Source organism: Protopterus annectens, chromosome 11.part0 (assembly GCF_019279795.1).
Source record: "Protopterus annectens isolate FY-2018-M chromosome 11.part0, PAN1.0, whole genome shotgun sequence".
In the NCBI taxonomy this organism is placed as follows: domain Eukaryota; kingdom Metazoa; phylum Chordata; order Ceratodontiformes; family Protopteridae; genus Protopterus; species Protopterus annectens.
Genome location: NC_056745.1, coordinates 1,333,657,887 through 1,333,680,156, shown reverse-complemented (window position 1 = coordinate 1,333,680,156; position 22,270 = coordinate 1,333,657,887). Strand labels below are relative to the sequence as shown.

The 22,270-nt window shown below is 38.7% G+C and overlaps 1 protein-coding gene across 1 annotated transcript in view; it reads right to left on the bottom strand.

The window, feature by feature from the left end:
- LMF2 (lipase maturation factor 2) overlaps positions 1-20,586 on the bottom strand; it is a 698,972-nt gene extending 678,386 nt beyond the window's left edge. Inside the window, 1 exon segment of the mRNA XM_044088653.1 lies at positions 20,136-20,586. Within this exon segment, the coding sequence (XP_043944588.1) occupies positions 20,136-20,229 (94 nt within the window). The 5' untranslated portion in view covers positions 20,230-20,586.
- Between the last annotated feature and the right edge of the window lie 1,684 nt (positions 20,587-22,270).

Here is a 22,270-nt window from a genome sequence, read left to right as displayed (position 1 = left end):
GCTTTTACTGAAGCAATGGGATTGGCACAAACACCTGTCAAACTCTGGCAACCTATGACAATGAAAATTACCACAGACGTTTAGGAATATTCCATGAAAATCTGTATAAAGCAGGATAATGGAGAAACCAAGAAAAGGCACAAACTGTAAATATTTATAGATGACTTAATTATGCCAAGGACAGACAAAGATGAGCCTCAAGAATTAACAGCGAAAGGATTTGAGATAAAATGGCAAGGTACAAACAGGGTTGTCTCCAGGAACAGATAACATTCTTGTGTCTGGAAACAAGGAAGTTGTACAGATCTGGAAGGTCTTAACAAAATTTGAAAGTGAGGGAATGATACTGGCATCTTTGAAAAAAAGTTATGGTGACTGTACTATCCAAAGATACATGTACACCAAATTAAAAACAATTATAATGTGTTTATGTCCACACTAGCTAAGGGAATATTTAAAGTATTGTTAAAAATGGACAATGATTACTCTGACAATTGTTATGTTCACAAACACAGAATACACTTGCATGAAGAAAAACCATAATAAAAAAATCAAAAATCTTAAATCCTTCCAATATTGCCCAAAATTTTTTGTTGAACAGAAGGATGATAGAGAAGGATGCCCACTCCAAAAACTTTCTTTTAGCATTCCATGCATCTAGGAACTACTGCTAGTATTTCTACATACAATATCTACATTCAATCATGTTGGTTAAATGAACTATCTTCATCAACCCTTTTCAGTCACAACCACAACTCTATATGCAAAATAGCTGGAAAGCAGCAAAGCAGTAAGTTTTTGACAGGAAATAAGAAGCCAGAGTACCCAGAGAAAACTCCTCAAAACACAGTGAGCGCATTCAGAATCTTCACAAACATTACCTGAGGCTGGACTGAACTTAGGACCCAGAATTTGTGACGCAGAAACATTTAAACAGATTGCATTATCCATACATGGACTTTTTCAAGAATACAAGGAAACCTTGAAGCAAAGCATGGAAACATGAGGATGTTAATGTTAGCACCCCCCGCCACAAAACCGTAAGTGATCAAAATTGTTTGCACCAGCTTCTTTTTTGGGCCTCATCATTCATGTAGACCTTAACTTACAGAACCGTGGAATTTTTCTCCAAAAGATCTGCACAGGCAAATAATGCCCATTAGACTTTCCAGATTACATGCAAAGGACATTAAGGATACTTGCAACCATCATCAGTTACAGTGGGGAATCTAAGCTGCATTACTAATAATTCCCATTTGCAGTGTTAGTGACCTCGCTTAGAATACTGATCTGGGCTTGGACAGATCTTCTCTTAGGTGGATGCAGGGCAGTTTAAGTGGCTACAGCCTGAGGTGGAGATTGAAGGGTCTACCCTCAGCTGAAAGAAGAGCAAAAATGTGCAAGAAAAAAATCACCTGGTGCAGCAAAGACGCAAAGTATCCTGACATTAATGTGCTCTGTGCACGTGAGAAGCAGAATAAGGGGAAGCCAAAGAGAAATGTTTCGTCATTGGGATAACGCCTTATCTTCCACCTAGTTGTGCAGGCAAGAGGCACACTGGATCACGACAAATGGTAATTAACATGGAGAAACAAAGAGTTTCAAGTTCAACATTAACAGAGTATTTCTACGCATCATAAAATGAGCTTAATGAAATGGTGGTAGGGTAGTTTCTTTAACTGGTTTAGTATTTATTATACTGTCACGACCACCTCGAAACACAAAATCAGTACTTTAATATACCTCTGTGTACTTCTGGGGTGCACTTTTATACTTCATGATTTGGGGCTGAAATATGTATTTTAAACTACTCCCCTGCAAATTAATTGCCACTCTAGTGACTCCCCTGCAAATTAATTGCCACTCTAGTGACTCCACTCATCTCAAAACATTAAAAAACGCTACAGTAACAGCAAAGAAGAGAAAAACTAACAGGCTACACAGCAGGAGAAGAAATCTGACATCAACTTCTGAGCCACACTGTAGCTCTGTGAGCTGCAATGAAGTTTTAGAAATGCAGGAGGTAAACTAAACAATTGTGATTGAATCAGAGATGTGTACTTTTCAGTGGCAGATGTGATAAATTATGACCTTTCCTTTTGCAAGGAATAACAAGTATAAAAAATCTGTAACTGAAGTTTCGCAACTACTACAATAATCATACACACAATGTGAAATCTGACCCCAATTACTCCGACCTGTAAATGCATGATGGTTACTACTTCAAAGTCAGGAAGCTCTTATCTGTATAAGCACAAAATTAGAAATGATATAGCTAGTCAACAGCGGGAAATAAAAACTAGTTAGCATGAAATTAAAAAAAAAAAATCTGCCTACTTGCATATTTTTGTCCTGCACAAAGAAGCTATAAGCCAAACTTCTGCATGACAAGAGAAAGAGAGAAGAGAGTCAAGAACTGCCATGGGGTTTACGCACAAGAATGTGAATACATTCTACACTTGTCGCTGTATCTGCGAGGTTGTATAGTATAATTCAACCGGTAGCTTAAGGCTCAGCAATCAAGTGAGAAAAGACAGGTAGGAAAAAAAGTTTGTTTAGAAAGAAAAATCTGTGTACAATTTGTTCAAAAGTGGTTATTTTTTGTATTCTCTGTACAAATTTATATTTTGTAGCATACCTATAAAGACAAATGTAAGAAAACACAAAAGCTCATAAAACGTTACCACCACAGCAGGTGAATACCAGTCAGGAAGCGATTTACTGAGCAAAGGCAGTTAAGTGCTTTCGTCAAAAAAGACTTCATCAGAACAGAGTACAATCACTGAATTTCACATTTAAATATAAAAATCCAAAGATCACATGACATAACTCCAATAAAACTTTTTCCACACCTTTTCTCTTAAAACTTTATATTCAGCATATCATTTAACCCAAGGCTAGGAATGGCTGCCAAATAAAGCTGCCATTTTAACTGCACCACTTCTAATAAATTTGCAACATCACTTGCTCATACTGTACTTTTGATTTGGTCCAAAACATTAAAATAAAATTTATTACAAGTTTACAAGGGCACCAAGTGTCTACATAAGGTATTAATTTTCTCCTTTGATTGCATAAATGTGTTCAGTAATATGCCAATATAAAATGCTGGTCAAAACGCACAATAAACAACCATTAAAATATTGCAATCAAAACTCTCTTTACATAAATATTTTATCCATTTTGAGTCAACACTATAAAAGGCCCATACTGAATAAGCCTACATCATTTACAGAACCCAAGTGTAAACATTCCCTGTGTTTTTGGTTCTTTCACTTTCACAGTGGTTTCAAACTGAAGTTTCAAAAATGTTCTTTACTACCAGCAAAAATAGGTCTGGGTTCTACGACTTCCACAAGCTCACTATTACCAGAAATATTTCCAATTAATACATTTCTTATAGGTTCATATGCAAGTACTAGGCTAACGGCCCTGGGGCAATGCAAGCCTAGCCCAATAGTGTTCCCAGTCATCAGGCTTACTAGACGTTAGTTCCCTGTGCCCCTATCTAGCAATGCAATTGAAGTGATCCCCGGGGTGAATTTCCTATTTTCCATCCACTCAAAGATTCCTCTTGAAGAGGGCCAGTGAGGTACTCTGCTTGACGTGAATGGGGAGTTTACTCCAGAGTACTGGAAGTCTCTGGGTTAGGAACCTATCACTCCAGCAGGTTTTGTTTAATGTGGTGATAAGGTTGAGGCCTTTGGAGGGAGTAGCTAGAAGGGATTGGGATTTTTTTTCAGATGAAGCATGTCTAGCAAAATTGGGTCAGACATGGCCCTGTATGTCAAGCAGAGATCACCTCTAAGTGGGCGATATGAGACGGAGTAAAGTTTTTTTTAAGTCTATCTACATAAGGCACATGTTTGAGTCCCAAGATCCTCTTAGTGAGGAACTTCTGTGGCCTCTCCAGTTGTTGGAGGTCTAGTAAGGTACATGCCAAATGGGACATTGTTCTCTATAATGGGTCTAATGAGGAACAAGTAGAGACTGATAATGACTTCTGTTTTCCTGGATGAGAAAGCTTTTGTGATGAGATGTGCCACGCAGAAGGACTTCATAACTACATGGGCGATGTGGTTGTTGAAAGAGAGGTTGCTATCTACCCGTCTCCCTAGATCACTTATAACACTTTCAGAGTTAAGTGGGTTCCCTTCGATATGGTAGTTTGTGGGCACCGTATTTTCCCCCGAAGGGAACGACAATGCATCTTTTGGCGTTGAGCCTAAAGCCATGGTTTTGGCACCAGTCGTTGGTCTCCATTAGGCCTTTTTGTAAGATGTACACATCAGCTTGAGAATTGATAATAGCTCCCAGTTTGCAATCATCCGTGAATTTGGTTAACCAGAGTCCTTTGGTATTGGCTTGAGCTTCAGAGAAGTAGATACTAAACAGGAAAGGACCCAGACCCGATCCTTGTGGGACTCCACTTGTAACTGCCCGGTAGTCAGATTTGGAGTCAGCTACTTTCACTGTGTGGGTTCTGTCAGAGAGCTGGCTGGCAACCCATCTAGTGATGCAAGGCTTAATGTCCAGATTTGAGCGCCCATCAATGATTCCAGGAGTGTGTGACAGTGCCAAGGCTTGGGCTAGATCGAGGTAGGCTGTGTGAACAGCCTTGCCTTCACCCACCGCTCTGGTTAATAGCTTTGAAGAAGTCTATCAGATTGAGCAGACATGATCTGCCTTTCACAAATCCAAACTGTGTGGGGTCCAGGGTTTGAAGGTTCCCTATTATCCTTATTTATAAGATCCATAACAATACTTTCTATAGCCTTACAGATCAAGCTCGTCAAGGTGATTGGGGAGGTATTTCTCAGGGTCAGTAGTCGTACCCCCTTTGTGGAGTGGGATGACTGTAGCAGTGCACCATTCAGTGGGAACAAAGCTGGAACGGAGGCTGTAGTTGAACAGGGCACTCAGGTGTGGTGCCAGTTCTTTTTGTAACTTGTGCAGGACACAACCACATATATTATCTGGTCCCATGGAAGCTGTATTCTTAGCTTTGGTCAGTGTTGTTTCTACTTGTGCAGCTGTGATAACAGGGATTTGGTATTCCTTATGTATGTGGATGGGCCTTTTGGAGTAACGTTTGCACTAAACCTGTCTGCCAAGATATTGGCAATATCAGTTGGGTCAGTATAAGTGGTGTCGTTGTGCTGTAGCTCAGAGCAAATCTGCACATTAATTATGCAAATTCTCGACATACCTAAAGAAAGCCTTGTGGCTGTCCTCAGTATCTGTAGCAATTTTGCTTTCGTAATTAGCTTTTGTGGATAATGGCAGGGGTCCACCAGATTGGCTTCCTTTTAGGAGGAGACCATCTTGGTTCTGTTTGGTAAGGCCCTATCTATGTAATTGTGTAAGTGCTCATACAGTGCCTTGGTGTATGATTCAGCATCCGTACTCCCATTCCCAATTTCAATGGATGATGTGAAGCTTGCCACTTCTGTCCTTAGAAGCTCAAAAGTAGCTTTTGAGAAGTTTTTCACTGTGGTTTCCTTTTTTGGGGGTGGGGCAGGATTTGGATATCAATGGTGATTAACTTGTGGTCGGATCTAACCAGGGAGGTGTTCATCATAGGAGCAGAGCAGCGGTCTCCCATGTTTGTAATGACTAGGGTCAAAAATGTTATTTCCCCTAGTGGGGGTGTGGATGAGTTGGTCCAAGGCATTGGAGTTGATGCATTCCAGGAAACGTTGGGCAAGAGTCGCAGCAGGAGGGGGTGTGGATGAGTGGGTCCAAGGCATTGGAGTTGATGCATTCCAGGAAACGTTGGGCAAGAGTTGGAGCAGGAGTAGTTGTTCCAACTAATGGAGGGGTAGTTGGCATAAGGGTATTAGGCTGGATCTTGATGTTTTCCAGAGTGTCCAGGAATGCAGAGTGGGAATCCTGGGACATTGCAGGGGATCTGTAATAGGCTACAACATGGACTGCAGTTTTGTCCAGTGATAACGATACCTGAAGCATTTCTGACGCGTTATGTTGGGCAACAAGTCTGGAGGTGTGTGTATCTTTTGTGAAGATGAATACACCTCTGCCTTTGGGGGTTTGGTCATCACATCCCTTAGGGCTTTGGTTCAGATTTGGGGGCCGAAAGGCGTGAGATGCACTGTAACCTGGTAGCGTATGGGTGCTCTCAGAAGCCATGAACCAGGTCTCTGTTACTGCACAGATGATCAATGTTCTCCAGTTTGAAGAGAGACTCGAGTGAGTGCATTTTGAGGTTTAGACTTCTAGCGTTGAATAGCAAAACCCTTCGGATGTGTTTGCTAGCAGATGTTATGGTGGCAAATCTGTTTTCAGGGCATTGCCTAAAAAAAGGCACTATAGGGGTGGCAAGGGCCTTGGCCAGTATCCAGAATCCCAGGGGTGACAAATGCAGGCAGTCTCTGGCAAAGCATCGAGGTCTGTCTAACATATTATCCCAAGCAGACAGATACTGGATCCCCTTTGAATGACACCAGAAATTTAGTCAATTGTTGAAGTCAATAATTTTCTGTTTGTATTGTGGTATCATTCTTGGTGACGGTAGGATGCTACTCAAGGGTTAGGGACATACCTGCCTGGGCTACAAGATCAGAGAGTTCCTCCAGGTCTCTCTTCATGTAGCCTAGGGAGGTACATCTTAGGTCATTCATACCAACACGTACGATGACGGCGTCATATTTGTACATGCTGTAAAGAGACCCAAGTGCATGCGTTATGTGGTGAATCCTGGCACCAGACAGGCAGCTGACCATGACATTCTCCTTATTTAGCCTAGTGAGCGTTTGTGAGAGTTGTGTATATTGTAGACTATGTTTGGATGACATGGTTCTTGCATTTGTGCCTCAGAGGGCTCTCTTATTTGGGCAGATTTTTTGAGAGCATCCGCAAACGTGATAGTGTGTTTTGTGTTGTTATGGGGTAGTGTGTTTTGTGTTGTTATGGGGTAACGTGATAGTGTGTTTTGTGTTGTTATGGGGTAGTGTGTTTTGTGTTGTTATGGGGTAGTGGTGGTGTGTGAACGGGGGGGGCTATGTGTTGCCTGTGTTGTGATGTGTGTGTTAACCTTCTCCTCCTGACTGGCTGACCCATTCTTTGAATTGAGAGAGCAAAGTCTCAAGTTTGGCTATGTGCTTGCATCTCTTACAAGCGGATGTGTTTGGAGGTAGGAGGAGAGGGTTGTCTGTGTACATGAGGCAATTGCTGCATTGCCTCAGGATGAACAAGTTCACCAGATTAACAGGAGAAAGCATCGGAAACTGACCTTTGGACATGCCTGGAAAAGTGATCAGCTTTTTAACTACAGAGTTATTTATGCTTAGATTAAGTACTGAAGCTTTTTGTTTCCTTTTTAGTGCTAGTAGAGGTGGGTGAGCTTGCAATAAATGCTACAAGATGTTCTGAGCAAGTGCTGGATTTGAAGATCCAATTTCAGTGCTCAGAAATGAAGGTTAACAACGACTATGGGAAAATATGAAAAGGAGACTTTCAGGTACCGGTAATGGTTTACCTTAGCTAAGTTGTGCTGCACATCGCGTAAACACTTTTTTTTTTTTTTTTTTTAAACAGAAAGATGAAAAGGATAGAAATAACCCACTGCTCAGAGCTTACCACTCCCACTGATAAGCAGAGAAGCTTCCTTCTATCTCAGTAAGGCCTGGCCAACACAGAAACCTCAATACAGTCCTGAAATCAGCAAATCTGAAATCCGGACTATTCTAGTTACAGAAAAGTGGGAAATGAGCAAGGAAATGTGTTTTTGAAAAAAAATCTAACAGAACTGCAAAAACACTATTTAAGGCAGAAAAACGGCTAGCACAGTTGTGTGTAGCATAAAACAGTAGTACAGTGAAATTTAACTTAAAACGAGCAAATAAAGTGCAAACAATACTTAACAGGATACAGTTAAAATAAGTAGAAAGACTTAATAAATGGCTAGAATAAAAGTGCGGTAAGCAAATGAAGCAAAACGGAAGTACTTAAAAATCACTGAAAAACTCTGCAGGAAGCTCAGACTGGATCTTGCTGAGGTTATATGGTCACCATAAAACAATATTAAAAAGTCCCACCATGTTTCTTGTACTTGCATTTTGTTTTCCTCTAATTTACTGTTTCAACTATCACTTCATTAAGCATGTGTTTACTACAACCTCTTTCAACAAATAAATTGATCAAATCAACCTCATTTAAGAGTCCTTTAAATTACATTCTTACAAATCAGATGAGCATTTGTAGCACAAAATGTAATTAAAGGCTTCCTAAACATTTTATTAACACGATCATAAATTATTTTACATCTAAAAAATTAATTTTATGAACATTAACATCAAAAGTAAAATCCAAAAACTCAAAATTGGTTCTCAATAGATTTTGCAATTCAATAGTATTAGAAATGGAGCAAGAAATAAAATATAAATAAAATGCCCATATAAAGCTACCTGAAGAGAGCCATTTGACAGAAGAAGCTCATTCCCATCAGGTCAAGTTAGCGCATGTGGGTTCAACCACAGCTCCACCACATACCCGTTTATATTACTTGCTTGTAAAGCAAACGGTCACTTTAACATCAACTCTGGGACACATACATATCATGTTAATAAAACCATATGTCAACTCAGTATCTTCTTTCGGCTGCTCCTGTTAGGGATCGCCACAGCAGATCATCTGTGTCCATTTCTTCCGGTCCTCTCCTCTGCAACTTGCTCTGTCACACCAACCACCTGCATGACCTCTCTTACCACGTCCATAAACCCAATCTTAGGCCTTCCTCTTTTCCTCTTACCTTGTAGCTCCATTCGTAGCATCCTTCGCCCAATATACCCAGTATTCCTCAACATGTCCAAACAAACGCAAACTCGCCTCTATGGTTTGGTTTCCAAACTGTCCAACCTGAGCTGACCCTCTAATATACTCATTTCTAATCCAGTCCAGCCTTGTCACACCCAATGCAAATCTTAATATGTTCAACTCTGCCACCTCCAGCTCTGACTCCTGTCTTATCAGTGCCACCATCTCCAACTCGTATAATATAGCTGGTCTCACTACCATTTTGTAGACATTCCCTTTCACTCTTACTGGTATCCATCACAAACCACTAGATACTCTTCTCCACCATGCCTGCACTCACCTTCACCTCTCTTCCACACTCACCATTACTCCGAATTAAACAAAAACTGCACACAAACCTACAAAGCAGAAACTTTAATATATAGCGAAAACAAAAGGAGGTAAGCGCTTTTACGACTCACAGGCCGCTTCATCAGACAATATTAAGACTAAAAACATTTGCTTATAGAGTACCACCATGCATATATCAGGTGATGGAATTAAGCATTTAAAGGAATAAATACACATCAAAAGCAATTAAGAGAGCAAACTGAGGACAAAATCTTGTAAAGCATTAACTACTGAAGTCCATGTATAATACATACATATTAAAAACATAAAATATCTAAAATATTTTACAAACATAATACATATTTAATATTTATGTTTAAGAGGTCGTGCTTTTAAAAAAGAAGGTTTTAGAGAAGACATGTTATTTAAACCAGGAGGTTTCTCTGCATTAAGTAAGAGAATACATTTTTGTTCGGCAGCTTCTGTCCGATTTTCTAGGTCACCACCTCTAATAGTATCATCAATAACTTGTAAGACATCTTCTTCTTTCGGCTTTTCCCGGTTAGGGTCGCCACAGCGGACCACCTGTCCACTCATTATTGGCAGTGGCATATTGTAAAACTGACTTTAACTATTTTTCCTAATAGCAACAGTAATCCTACATGTCTGTATAAAAAATAGTACATATAGTCCAATCATAGATCCAGTTGTTCAATCATTTATTAATGTTTGTGAAACAGAATTTAGACAGCTTTTTAATGAAGGAACTAAATAAGTTTTACAATATGTCTAACACTGATACCTTGGCTTTAAATGAATTAAGGAATATATACAGTGAGTTGTTATCAAGCCAGCTGATAAAGGTGGAGGGATTGTGGTCTTAGACAAAGATTTGTATATTAAACAAATGCTGCTTTTGTTAAAATGACACCAATACCCATCAATGTATTCCAAAGCCTACTGCTAACAGTATTATGGGAAAAAAGTGTCTATTTTGGTATTTGACCTTTTAATGACAGAACTCATAGATGAAGATTTGTTTAAATTCTAACATGGCCCACCCACTAAATTCCATCGATATACGGGCTATCTAAAATACATAAAAACTGTAATATTCCACCTACGAGACCCATTGTAGCAGGCAATGGTTGGTGTACCGAGCCACTTATCTTTTTAGAGAAAAATTTACACACTGTTTTACATACCTGTCATATTGTTTTGAAAGACCAAGTCATTTCATGAGAGACTATGTTCGTCTGTAGACTATTGATAGCGACTACATTTTTGTTAAACTGGATGTCGAGTCTCTTTTTACATGTATCCTTAATGATACAAGTATCGATATTGTTAGAGAATTTTTAACTGTTAATAACTGCTTCTCAAACACTAAAGTCATGTTAATATCTGCACTTCTAGAAATTATGCTTGAAAATAACATTTATGTTTTTGAAAACGATGTATATTTACAACAGTTTGGCGTGGCTATGGGCACAGTTTGTGCCAATACATACGCCAACCTTATTTTAGCACATTGGGAGCATACATATATTCTTACACCTATTAACAAATACTCTGATAGTATCCTCTGGTATGTGCGCTTTGTGGATGATATTTTTTGTTATGGAAGGGAGATGTATTAGAGTTTGTTTTGTTACTTTTATGCATAATGCTACACACTTCCTTAAATTTACATGCAATCACTCAGATACCTCGAATTCCAATTCCTTGATGTGCTACTTACTAAATCAGAACTTAATGTTTCCAGTAGTATTTACAAAAAGCCCATAAAAAGGAATACTCTTCTCCATAAAATGATCATGCATCCCCAAACACATTTCCAAAAATATGCTTAAAGGGCAAATTTTCAGGGTATTACTGTTGCATAATAATGATACGGATGCTAACCAAGCTCTCATAGAAATGAAATCTGAATTTTTGGAGAGAGGATACTTAGAAACGGAAACAGACAAAATAATTGAAGAAGCATGGACACATAGATCCACTAGATGCAAACAGTTCTTTGATATTGCTAGTGATAGACAAACTCTAGCTAAACCTTTAGTTCATTCCTTAGATACATTTAGAGTGACTTTACAATAACTTTCAATGTCACTAGAATATTGTAACATTATTAAGAAACACTGGAATATTTTAAGTGGCATTCCTAATTCTTTGAACATATTTGGCAGTACTCCATCATTGTTTTTAGAAATAATAAATCACTTATACAGCATTTGTCACAAACCCATACATTTTACAGGACCCAGTTCTAATAGGATAGACACTTTCTCGTGTAGAAATTGTTCTGCTTGTAAATATATTTACAGTCATGCTTTTTATACACATCCTACCTGCCATTTTAAAATTTCTTTACACCATTACGCTGACTGTAAAACTGAACATGTTATTTATTTTGCTTTCTGCCAAGCATGCCATGCATATTATGTGGGGAAAACCAACAGGTCATTTAAAGATAAAATTTTAGATCATAACAAAGATATTAGAAATAAGAAAGCAACTAATTACACTAGCTACTCATGTTGTGCATAGATTCCTCTTATTTTTCAAGTTTTTAGTCTTACAGGTTATTGATGATACTACTAGAGGTGGTGACCTAGAAAATCGGACAGAAGCTGCCGAACAAAAATGGATTCTCTTACTTAATGCAGAGAAACCTCCTGGTTTAAACATGTCTTCTCTAAAACCTTTTTAAAAAGCTGCTGTGTCTTTCGGCTTTTCCCAGTTAGGGGTCGCCACAGCAGAACTCCAGTCCGCTAATGATTGGTAGTCGATTTTTACGTGCCGAGTTACCAGCCCTGACGCACAACCTTCAACGAAGGTACGCCCATTCACGCATGTCTCCACACAGAAGACGCTCTAGCTGAGAATCGAACCGGGCAGCGTCTTACTGTGAGGCGACAACGCTAACGCAGCACCACCACCGCGGTGCAAAACTTTTTTTAAAAGCACAACTTCTTAAACATAAATATTAAATATGTATTATGGTTGTAAAATATTTTGGATATTTTATATGTTTTTTATATTTATTATACATGGACTTCAGTAGTTAATGCTTTACAAGGTTTTATCCTCAGTTTGTTCTTTTAATTGCTTTGATGTGCATTTATTCCTTTAAATGCTTAATTACATCACCTGACTTATGCATGGTACTATATAAGCAAATGTTTTTAGTCTTAATATTGTCTGATGAAGCGGCATGTGAGTCATGGCAGCGCTTACCTCCTTTTGATTTTGTTATATATTAAAGTTTCTGCTTTATAGGTTTGTGTGCAGTTTTTGTTTTATTTTACTGCACTCTGTGCTTGTATTTTTGCTCTCATTACTCTGAATTGTTGATCCCAAGTATTAAACTCATCCTCCTTCGCCAACTGTACTCCCTACATCCTCACCATTCCTCCATCCTCCCTCTCATTCACACACGTACATTGTCTTAGTCCTGCTGACCTTCATTCCTCTCTGAAGCATACCTGCACCTCTTCAGGGTCTCCTCAACCTCTTCCTTACTCACTACAAATCAATATCATTTGCAGACATCATAGTCTACAAGGACTCTTGTCTGATCTCGCCTGTCAACTTACTCATCACCATTCCAAATAAAAAAGGTCTCAGAGCTGATCCTTGATGCAATCCCACCTCTACCTTGAACGCATTCATCACTCCTACAGCAGATCTCACCACTGTCACAATGCTCTCATACATATCCTGTACCACTCTTACATACTTCTCTGCCACTCCCGACTTCCTCATACAATACCACAACTCTTCAGACACCCCTGTCATATGCTTTCTCTAAGTCCTCAAAGACACAATACAACTCCTTCTGACCCTCTCTATACTTCTCCAACAACACCCTTAGAGCAAGCATCACATCTCTAGTATGCTTTCCTGGCATGAAACCATACTGCCACTGGGGGATGCACAAGCCAGTGTACTGCTTTATGCCGGTCCCAAGTGTGGACCAATGGAGAGGGTTATGTCAGGAAGAGCATTCTGTGTAAAATTTTTGCCAGATCAAATATGTGGACAATACAGATGTCCACTATGTATAACTTGACAAAAAACTTCACCATTTCTATACTGTTCTTTGTGGTATAACTGTATATAACAACCTAATGATCAGTCATTAAATATACATTAGAACCAAACTCCTCAGTTAGTATTTTATTTATCTTAGAAAATCCCACAAATCCTTAGTAAAAGAAGTTGCAGTTTGTTTTATTTTACTTAAAACCTGATCTAAAAAATATAGGAGAGCCAAAACAATAGGCCTTATGTATTTTGGGAAATTTGTGAAGTACAAATATAAAAATAAAATATGTTAGTGACAGCCGCTACCTAAAAAAGAAAAACAAGTTCATAAAACCAGTAATATAAACAAGCATATACAATGCAATTATTCCTTAGCTACAATTGTGTGTGTGTGTGTGTGTGTGTGTGTGTGTGTGTGGGGGGCAGAATATAAATGTGTTAATGAGGGACTATGCCCTCAAAGCCCCAAGTTGCCCTGCCCTACATTAATGAATTCCTCTCCTCAATCAAACACCAAATACTGTATGCGACATCTAAACTATATTTAGGGCTCTCAAGCCCAGGATATGCAACTATAATACTGGGCGGTGTGTGTGGAGAGTAGGGGTGTTTAACACAATGGGTAAGACACTGTTATTCTTGAGGTACACCACTTGGTTTCACATGTCTTGCAGCATATTAAATTGAGGTTGAAACACTGGGATGGGACAAACTGACAACCAATGTTGTAAGAAACAGATATGTGTAAAGAATCGCTAACCTCTAAAGAAGCCATTGTTTACTATATTCCCTGGAAAACAATAGACTCACTTGTATAGGAATTAATATTTCAATGAAAAAAAAAATGCTGCAATTTAAGTTCATAGGTACTATTAAGATTTTTTTTCCAGTGGAAAGTTGGTTTAGGACCAAGTGACACCCCCACAAAATACAGCTTCACAAACCTATCAAAAAAGTAGTATTATTATGCATCACAATATAAAATCAATGGTCAAAGAAACAATGGTACCCTAGTACTATAAATCTTGTTTTTAGCACTATGTGGGGGAAAGCTACTGCTTTCCAGCACTCAAAGTGCAGGAAAACAGAGGGAGTTAATTCAACGACATATATGTGATGCATTGCTGAGAAATCCGGTTTAAAAACAGTAAAGTTTAAAGATAAAGGAGTGGAAACAAATCAGCTTGCTAAATACAACATACCTAGCGGTGAGAAAAATTCTTTCAAACACATTTTACAAAATTTTAACAATGACATGAGTATATATACAATTACAGGAAAAAAAATTATACTGTAAACATTTGTCATTAGCTTTCTGCATTATACCTACTCAACAATTATCATTCACTCCAACTTTACATTAACCGCTCAAACTCTGCCATCTCTTAAATTTTACTCCACCTTCTAAACATTATTCTGTGTGCAATGTTCCTGCAAATTCCATTTATTTCTAGGCACTCTGCACCGTCCTTTTCCTTACAACACTCAACATTTCAACTAAAGTTGGTTTAGATTTTGTTTTCCATTTCCTACTTATTGCATTGTTGGCAGACAACAGTATTGAACTTAGTAAGGTCTTGTATGTCTAAACAATTCACTTTCTAAACCCCGGACCGAATGATTTATTTCCTTTGTTACAATAATTTGATCTCTAAAAACATTTCTGACAAAGTATCCTGTAGAAAATTTTTAAAATATGCCAACTCATCACCCCTCCCCCCAAAAAACAAGTTTCCTTTCCCCATTTACCTCTGTTTTCCTATCACACCATCCAGGGTCCGCTATCCATTGAAGGAAAATGTTCCTGAAGCCTGCTTTGGGTATAGAAATACCTATAGAAACACTCCTGTGTAAAAATCCTAAAACTTCTAGCTTTTGCTGCATACTTGGGAGCCATACAAAATGCCCCCACTGTTTGCATACTGTCTTTCCATTCTCACTTCCCAGCCTTTTCTAACCTCTTTATATTGCTTATAGTTCTCATGCACCATTTTATATGTCTAACGATCTGTTTTTAACAGCAGCTTCTGGTCTAGACAATTAAAATATTCAATAAAGTTGGGTTTCACTTAACACTCGCCTATCCCTTTCTCTTATCAATCCCTGCAGGGAAGGCAATCTCCAACCAACACTTCAAACGTCTGCTTGGTCTCATCTAACTCTCTCATCTTTCCCTCCTTGGTACCTTTCTCCACCATACTCCAGCCCCCACCTTGCCCATTCTCTACGCCCCTACTTATAGTTATCCCTACTGGTGAAATTCTCCATTCCTGTTATGGGTTAGTTTTTAAAAATATTTCCTACTAATTTATAATTACATAAAACACTATTCTCTCCGTTTTTCAGGACCTCCCCCCCACGTTTCAATAATTCTTTCCCACTTTGATTTGTAATGTTCTGCTTGTGTTATGCACAAGAGCCTTACTTGTGCAGCATTAAAGTATCCCTTCAAATTGGTAATCCTTAACCACCTTATTCAACTGAAAGAAACAACTTAACTCTTGTCCTTTTTCCTCCCGGATAAATCTTCAATTCTTTAAGTTTATTTACAGACATCCCTTAAAATTTCTTATTGATAATATTTGTATTATTTGCTGAAATATTTTATTTATTATGCTGTGTAAAACTGTTCATGGAGCCTTTGCTATAAAGTATAACTGTTGTACTGTAGCTTTTTTCCCCAGGGCCTCCACTGAAAAAGGGCTACTTCATTTCCCCCGTCAAGACTCTCTCAGTAAACAAATCCAAGTATTTTTTTTTTTTTTTTTTTAATTATGGCTCACAGCTTTTCATCTTTTTGATTAGCAGGCATATTTTAAACAGGGCTATAAACGTTTTTCACTTCTTGTACTTTATTATCCATATCCAAATAAAGAGCTTTCAATTTCCCAATTTTTGTATTAGCCTTTGTCTCTTCCCATATTTCTTCAGCTGTCATAATAGAATCCTTTTAATTCATATACCTAAATACATACTCTTATCACATCCCCATAAATATGGATTTTGCTGCACCAATGTGTGTGGAGGAACACAGTTTTATCAGTCTTTGTTTTACAGTCCCACACCAAAATGAAACAGTCCCAAAACAATTCAACACCAAAATGTTATTTTTTAGATTTATCAAGTAAAAATTATCATCTGCAAAATAAGGACATTTTTTTCTTTGTTCCCAATAGAGCTATATTCTTGAATTTGTGAATCCCTTATTTTTGTAGCCAATGGCTCAAAGTAGAAGGCAAATAAGGGGAAAGAGAACACACCTGTCTGGTTTCTCTGTTCAAGCATAGTTTGTCATAGGAGGGACCCTCCCACCTTGACTCTTGCTTCTGATCCTTCCTACATCACCTTAATTAATCCAATTATTCTGCCAGGGAAAGCAAACACTGCCATTGTCCTACTCATAAAATGCCAGGCAAGTCTACTGAATGTCTTCTCTGCATCAATACCCAACAACAGTGGCAGCATCTTACAACTCACAGTATGGATAATTAATGTTCAGTTATAGAATGTTTACATCCCCCTCCATAAAACCTTAGTGAACCACATCAATCTGTTTTGCCATTGTCAATGTTTACATGGAGCTTTTCTCCCAGGGACTCTTCTGAAATGAAGGGTTGCCCAGTCAGATTATGCCAGTAAACAGAAATAAATAAAATAGGTACTAATAACAGCTGGACGGATGCCTATGTTGTCTGTAGGAGTTGTTGCGTGAACTACCACTTTGTTATATTTGTGCTGGTGGGTAGTTTTTTTCTATTCAATTCTTGTTGTTCTGTTATACCCCCTTCCTCCAAAATCTCATTCTTACATGCCCTTTTACTCCATAATTAAATTCATATGCAATAGGTACTGTCCGATTCACATACCCGCCCTTTCAACGTGTCCTATTTAAGTTGCAAACATGGTTCAAATCCCTAGATTGGATAGTCCCTATGCCATTTGTTTTGCAGATACACAACAGACCCAGAGTGAGATCTTGGAATGCCTTATATGGTCTCCAACAGACTGTTGAGGGGTGACTGGAGTACTGGGATAGGGCTTTGAGATGATCTGCACAAGACATGTTAACACCCTGTAGTCTTGCTGTGAGGAACCTCTGTGGACGTGGACATTCCAACTGTTACATACGCTTGCCCAGGTACATACTGAAGGAGGCACTGTACTAAATGATGGGTCTGATAAGGGTACAGTATAGTATACCAACGACTTCCATGGATCTACATGCCACACTACCTTACAAATATTCTAGTTGAAAGCCAGGTTATTGTACACATATTTCTCCAAATCCCAGACTACTGGATTTACTCTTAAAGGTGTGTTATCCGTGAGGCAGTTTCCTGTGGTAACCAAGGTTGGGAGGGTGGCCTAATGGTTAAGGCGTTTGCCTTACAAACAGAAGGTGCATGGTTTGAGTCTCACAAGGGATAATTGGCTAGGCTTAAAATGGTTCGCAAGGGCAGTTAGTCTAGTACTAATCTATGAATCTATTTCAAAGGGTACTACAATGCATTTGTTGTCATTGAGTTTTAAGCCATGCTTATGGCACCAGTTGTCTACATTAGCCCGTCCTAGAGAATATTAGCATCTTGAGGGGATTCTAGGACTGCTCCAAGAAGATGCCAAAAAGGAGAGGATGTAGTGACTGAATCCCGAGGGACTCCACTAGTGACTAATCATTTTATGGAGGTAGACTTCATTATCTTAACTTGAATTCTACCAGAGCGCCAACTTGCAATTAAGTGTGTAACATATGGGTTTATGCCTAATCTTGAGATTTTTTTTAATGCCAGAGTGAGGTATTGTAACAAATACCTTGGCCAGCTCAAGGTAGATAATATGCAGAGTTCTGCTCTAGTGTACTGCCTTGGTGAACTTCTCGAAGTCTACCAGACCAGGAAGGCATGATCTTCCCTTGACAAAACCAATCTCTGTTGGATCCAGTGTCTAAAGGTTTCCAATGTCATTATTAATCATTTTTATGATTAGTCTTTTATGCAAAGCCACGGAAAGAATTGTCAAACTAATTGCTTTGTAGTGTCCAGGGGTCCATACAAGGCTTGCTCTTATGCAATGGGATGACTGCTGCAGTTCTCCATTTGAATGTCAGAAGCTTAACTGGAGGCTACAATTAGTGACTCTAATGGTTCTGAGAGGCCATGTTTTATTCTATACAAGAACCATCCTGGGATGTTATCAGGGCCCATTGACGAGGCATTCTTGGCAGTGGAGTGTGCATTTAGGACTGGAGATCCTTAGGGATGACGGTAGGGGTATGTTTGATGATATTTCATGGGGTGACTAGGGTGAAGAGAGACTAAAACTGAAGCTGAATTTGTCAGCCAGGAACTTGGCTATATCTTACAGATCCGTGTAGGGAGCTCCATTCACAATTAGGTCTGTACATTGCTGAGCACAACCTTTCAGGCTACGGGCATAACTAAAGAAAGCTATGACCGACTTTCTTCTTTATGTTGTATGGCCTTCTGAAGTCCCCTCCCCCATGCTTAAACCCACATTAAAGATTTACAATGTGGCATGCAACTGTGGTACTACAGATGCCCCCTTAGCCAGACCTACCTTTTCTTAGAGTTTGATCTCATTTTTCAGAATAGTGCGACATACGCGGTGTTCACAATAATAATTGGAGGTGAAGTCCTCAGACAGGGAGTCATGAAAGGGATAAACACTCCCCATCAAAACTGCAAAAACTTCATATGGGTAAACTTGCCAAGATATACTTTTTTTGTTGACAGCAGACTCAACAGGGTAAACAAACATTCCCAACTTTCACTCATTTTAGGACATCAAATCTTGTATTTAGGATAGAAAAAAAACTAAGATTTCCATCTTTAACAAAACTGGTCCTGTAATTTCCAGATCAGGGTCAAACATCACTCATAAGTGGTGGGACAGTTTCACAGTTCCTACATACTGCACACCTGTACACACATCAAACCTGATACTTTTTGAATTACAAACACAGTTTGCATAATTACCACATACTGGATTCCTCTCTGGCACTTCAATTGAAGTGCTTTGCAGCATATCAAGAGAAACATACATGAAAAGTGTATTACAAAATATTACTTTTATAAATTTAGCATGTATATTGCAAACATGACATTGCTGCATTTTTAGTAATGTATAACAATTCCAACATAGCATTTGTAATTCTTCGCAAAACCAAAACGTCTGTGTGCAAACTCCTGCAACATCAACAAACTATTTTAAATTAAAGAGTATTGTCCTAAAGATGTAAAACTGTATAGGGTAACAAACACGAATAACTCATGCAGTTTCTCCAAATCATGTGCATGTCATTTATGTCCTTGAAATAAGAATATCTGAGGCATATGAACTTGGCAAAACTAGACCCATTAAAATATTCTGTACACGACGGACTGCAAGAATGCAAGGGGTATGCCTACTGACACCAGCACAAGATAAATGCGGAACTTGGCAACACTGAGACAAAAGTGTTCATTAGTACTTCAAGGCCAAAATTTCGGGAACAGTGGTATAATCACATAACTACGAAAAAAATAAAACGTTTATACGCATGAAATCAGACAGATCCGATAAATAGCAAGGCAGGACAGCACCTTTGAACAGTATATTTTATGACACATCTGCTCTCCTGACCTATCCGACAGAAGACAAACAGCTGTAAACCACTTCTCCTAAGGGAAACATTGCCATAAAACACGTGCTACAACAGATTGGAGCGGCAGAAAGTTCATAATGCATTTAAACGCAAAATCGGTGCCTCAGTCAATTACTACCGCTGCAACAAAACTGCATTTTCAATTCGCCATCGGAAACTATCTACTTTAACCTTTTCACCATATAATGCTGTCATAACAGCAATGGGTGTACACTACAAATCCACACCCTGGCTAAGTGTTCAACATTAAACTAGCTGCATTAAACTTTTACTTTACCTAAAGCAATTCCACTCCGGATGGAATAACTTAACATACCTGGAATCTGCACATATAGAGAGGCGAAAGCAAACAGGTAAATTGCAGCCACGCTCCATAGGTAAATATTCTTTGGAAGCTTTATATCACCCATGATGGCCTTAATACACCACCAACAAATCAAGACAACGAAATGGCATTCGCTAACCCACGACGACACGTAGCAGCCCTAAATACTCTGCAGCGTGGAAACTTTTTCGGTCTGGCAAACAGACTGACAGGGCGGTACTGTAAACCAAGAGCGCGCACGTTTAACACCAGGACTACGCACAATCTCGTAGCAACAGCGTAATGCACACTCTCCGTTTGGGTGGTGTTTACTCTTCTGGTTTGTTAAATACCTATGTTCCGCGTTATTTTATTTTGATCTGATTGTATTCAAACAACCCTACATTAAAATACAGCATAACACCAACTCATGAAGAAGCTCATCAGCAACCCTCGAGTGGAGTCCCTACACACGCATGCTGTCATTAGACGCTTTGATGACGTTTACTTTTTTAATTCGTGCGCGGGAAAGGAAAATGGCGGCGTTAGTTATTGTTCGTTTAATGAAGTTTATTTCCAATTTTTAATGTAATGTCAGATGAGAAATAAAGGAGAGCAGGTGTTCGGGAGCTTTTTAAATAGACGTTATAATTTTTTTTACCAAGGAGGTGAGTGATAATTGTGATGACATTATGGCAATTCATGAACAGATTTATGTTTCTTTTTAATATTTGGCTGATAATGACCACATTTGCTCAATTCCATTATATAATAGATTATGCATTGTTTTATGTGGAGACTCCAGGCTGATTTTCGGTAGTCTTACAGATTATTTCTCAGTACATTTCTAGCATTACCTCGTTGCATAACATAATTTGTTAATGAATGGTGCATGTCTTGCTGTAGTAGGAGCAACGGGGATGGCCTTTTGTAAGTGTATTGATAACTGGTTGCATAGAATAACATTTGAAAGACTTGTGAATATCATTCAGCTTAAGCAGTAGCTTTCATAATTAACATGCACTTTAGATTGTAACAGAAAGGAGTACACTTCCGCAACTTGTGATCGTAATATGTGTTTGTAATGGTATTACTTGACTATTGTGAATGTAAATAGTTATTAATTGTGCTCGTGTGTCCGTGCTGCTGTCATACAGCAAATGTTTTGGCCTTACGTCATAGTGAAAAAGCTTTGTTTTTGATCAGATCACCTACGTGGTTAGTAAATTAATGTGTATCACTACACTGGTTCGGAGGATAGTAATAAACATAGATATATCCATGTTGTCACTCTGGTTTTGTTTTGTGCACGTTACCTGGATATCCAGTCCGGATACGTTCTCCAAGCTAATTAGTGCATCCATTGGATTCCGACAAGGCGGCTTGGATTATTTAAATGTTACTTGAGTTTATATTTCAAGACTGGACTGCTGATGGACATTGGTGCTACTGTTCTGTTGTTTTTTGCATAGCTGTGTAAATACACCTGCGTGTGTGCCGGCATGCTGGTACTAGGACCCTTTTCAGCACACAGTGACAGCTGCAGCCGTAGTAGGTTCATAAGAGAAAACAATTGCACAATAATATATATATATTTTGCAGTTCAACGCAGTGTATACGAAATATATAAGAATCGGTAGAGAGAAACTGTGCATTGTAGTATTATGTGAACAGATCAAGTTCACGGTTATCCATTTTTTAAATTTTCCATATGTTTGTGGTTTCTGTTGGTTCAGTCATTGATGCTTTCCAGGACTGCTGTACTCTTGCACTCGCAGTGTACCCAGAATTGCGTTACGTGTATTGGTAGTATATTTTTAGTATGCCTGGATTTTTTGTTAGATCTGTTGCTCCCATTTCTGGTGAAACTACCTGATTGTCTGTATTTCATATTGCTTTAGCTTCTGCTATCTTATCATGGTATATTTTGACTTTCGGCTCAGTAGGCAAGACACTGCAATGGCTAGGTGTAGCTATTTCAGATTAATGTTACTTTTGTCCTTTTTCTTTGATTACTGTGTCTGTTTCTCTTGCTTCTACGTTATTAGCTGTCTGTATTGGATGATTCTGAATGATTCCCAAATGCTTCATGCTTAGTAATTATTCATGATTTATACTTCCAATGCTTCTCAGCTTCTTGTTTGTAC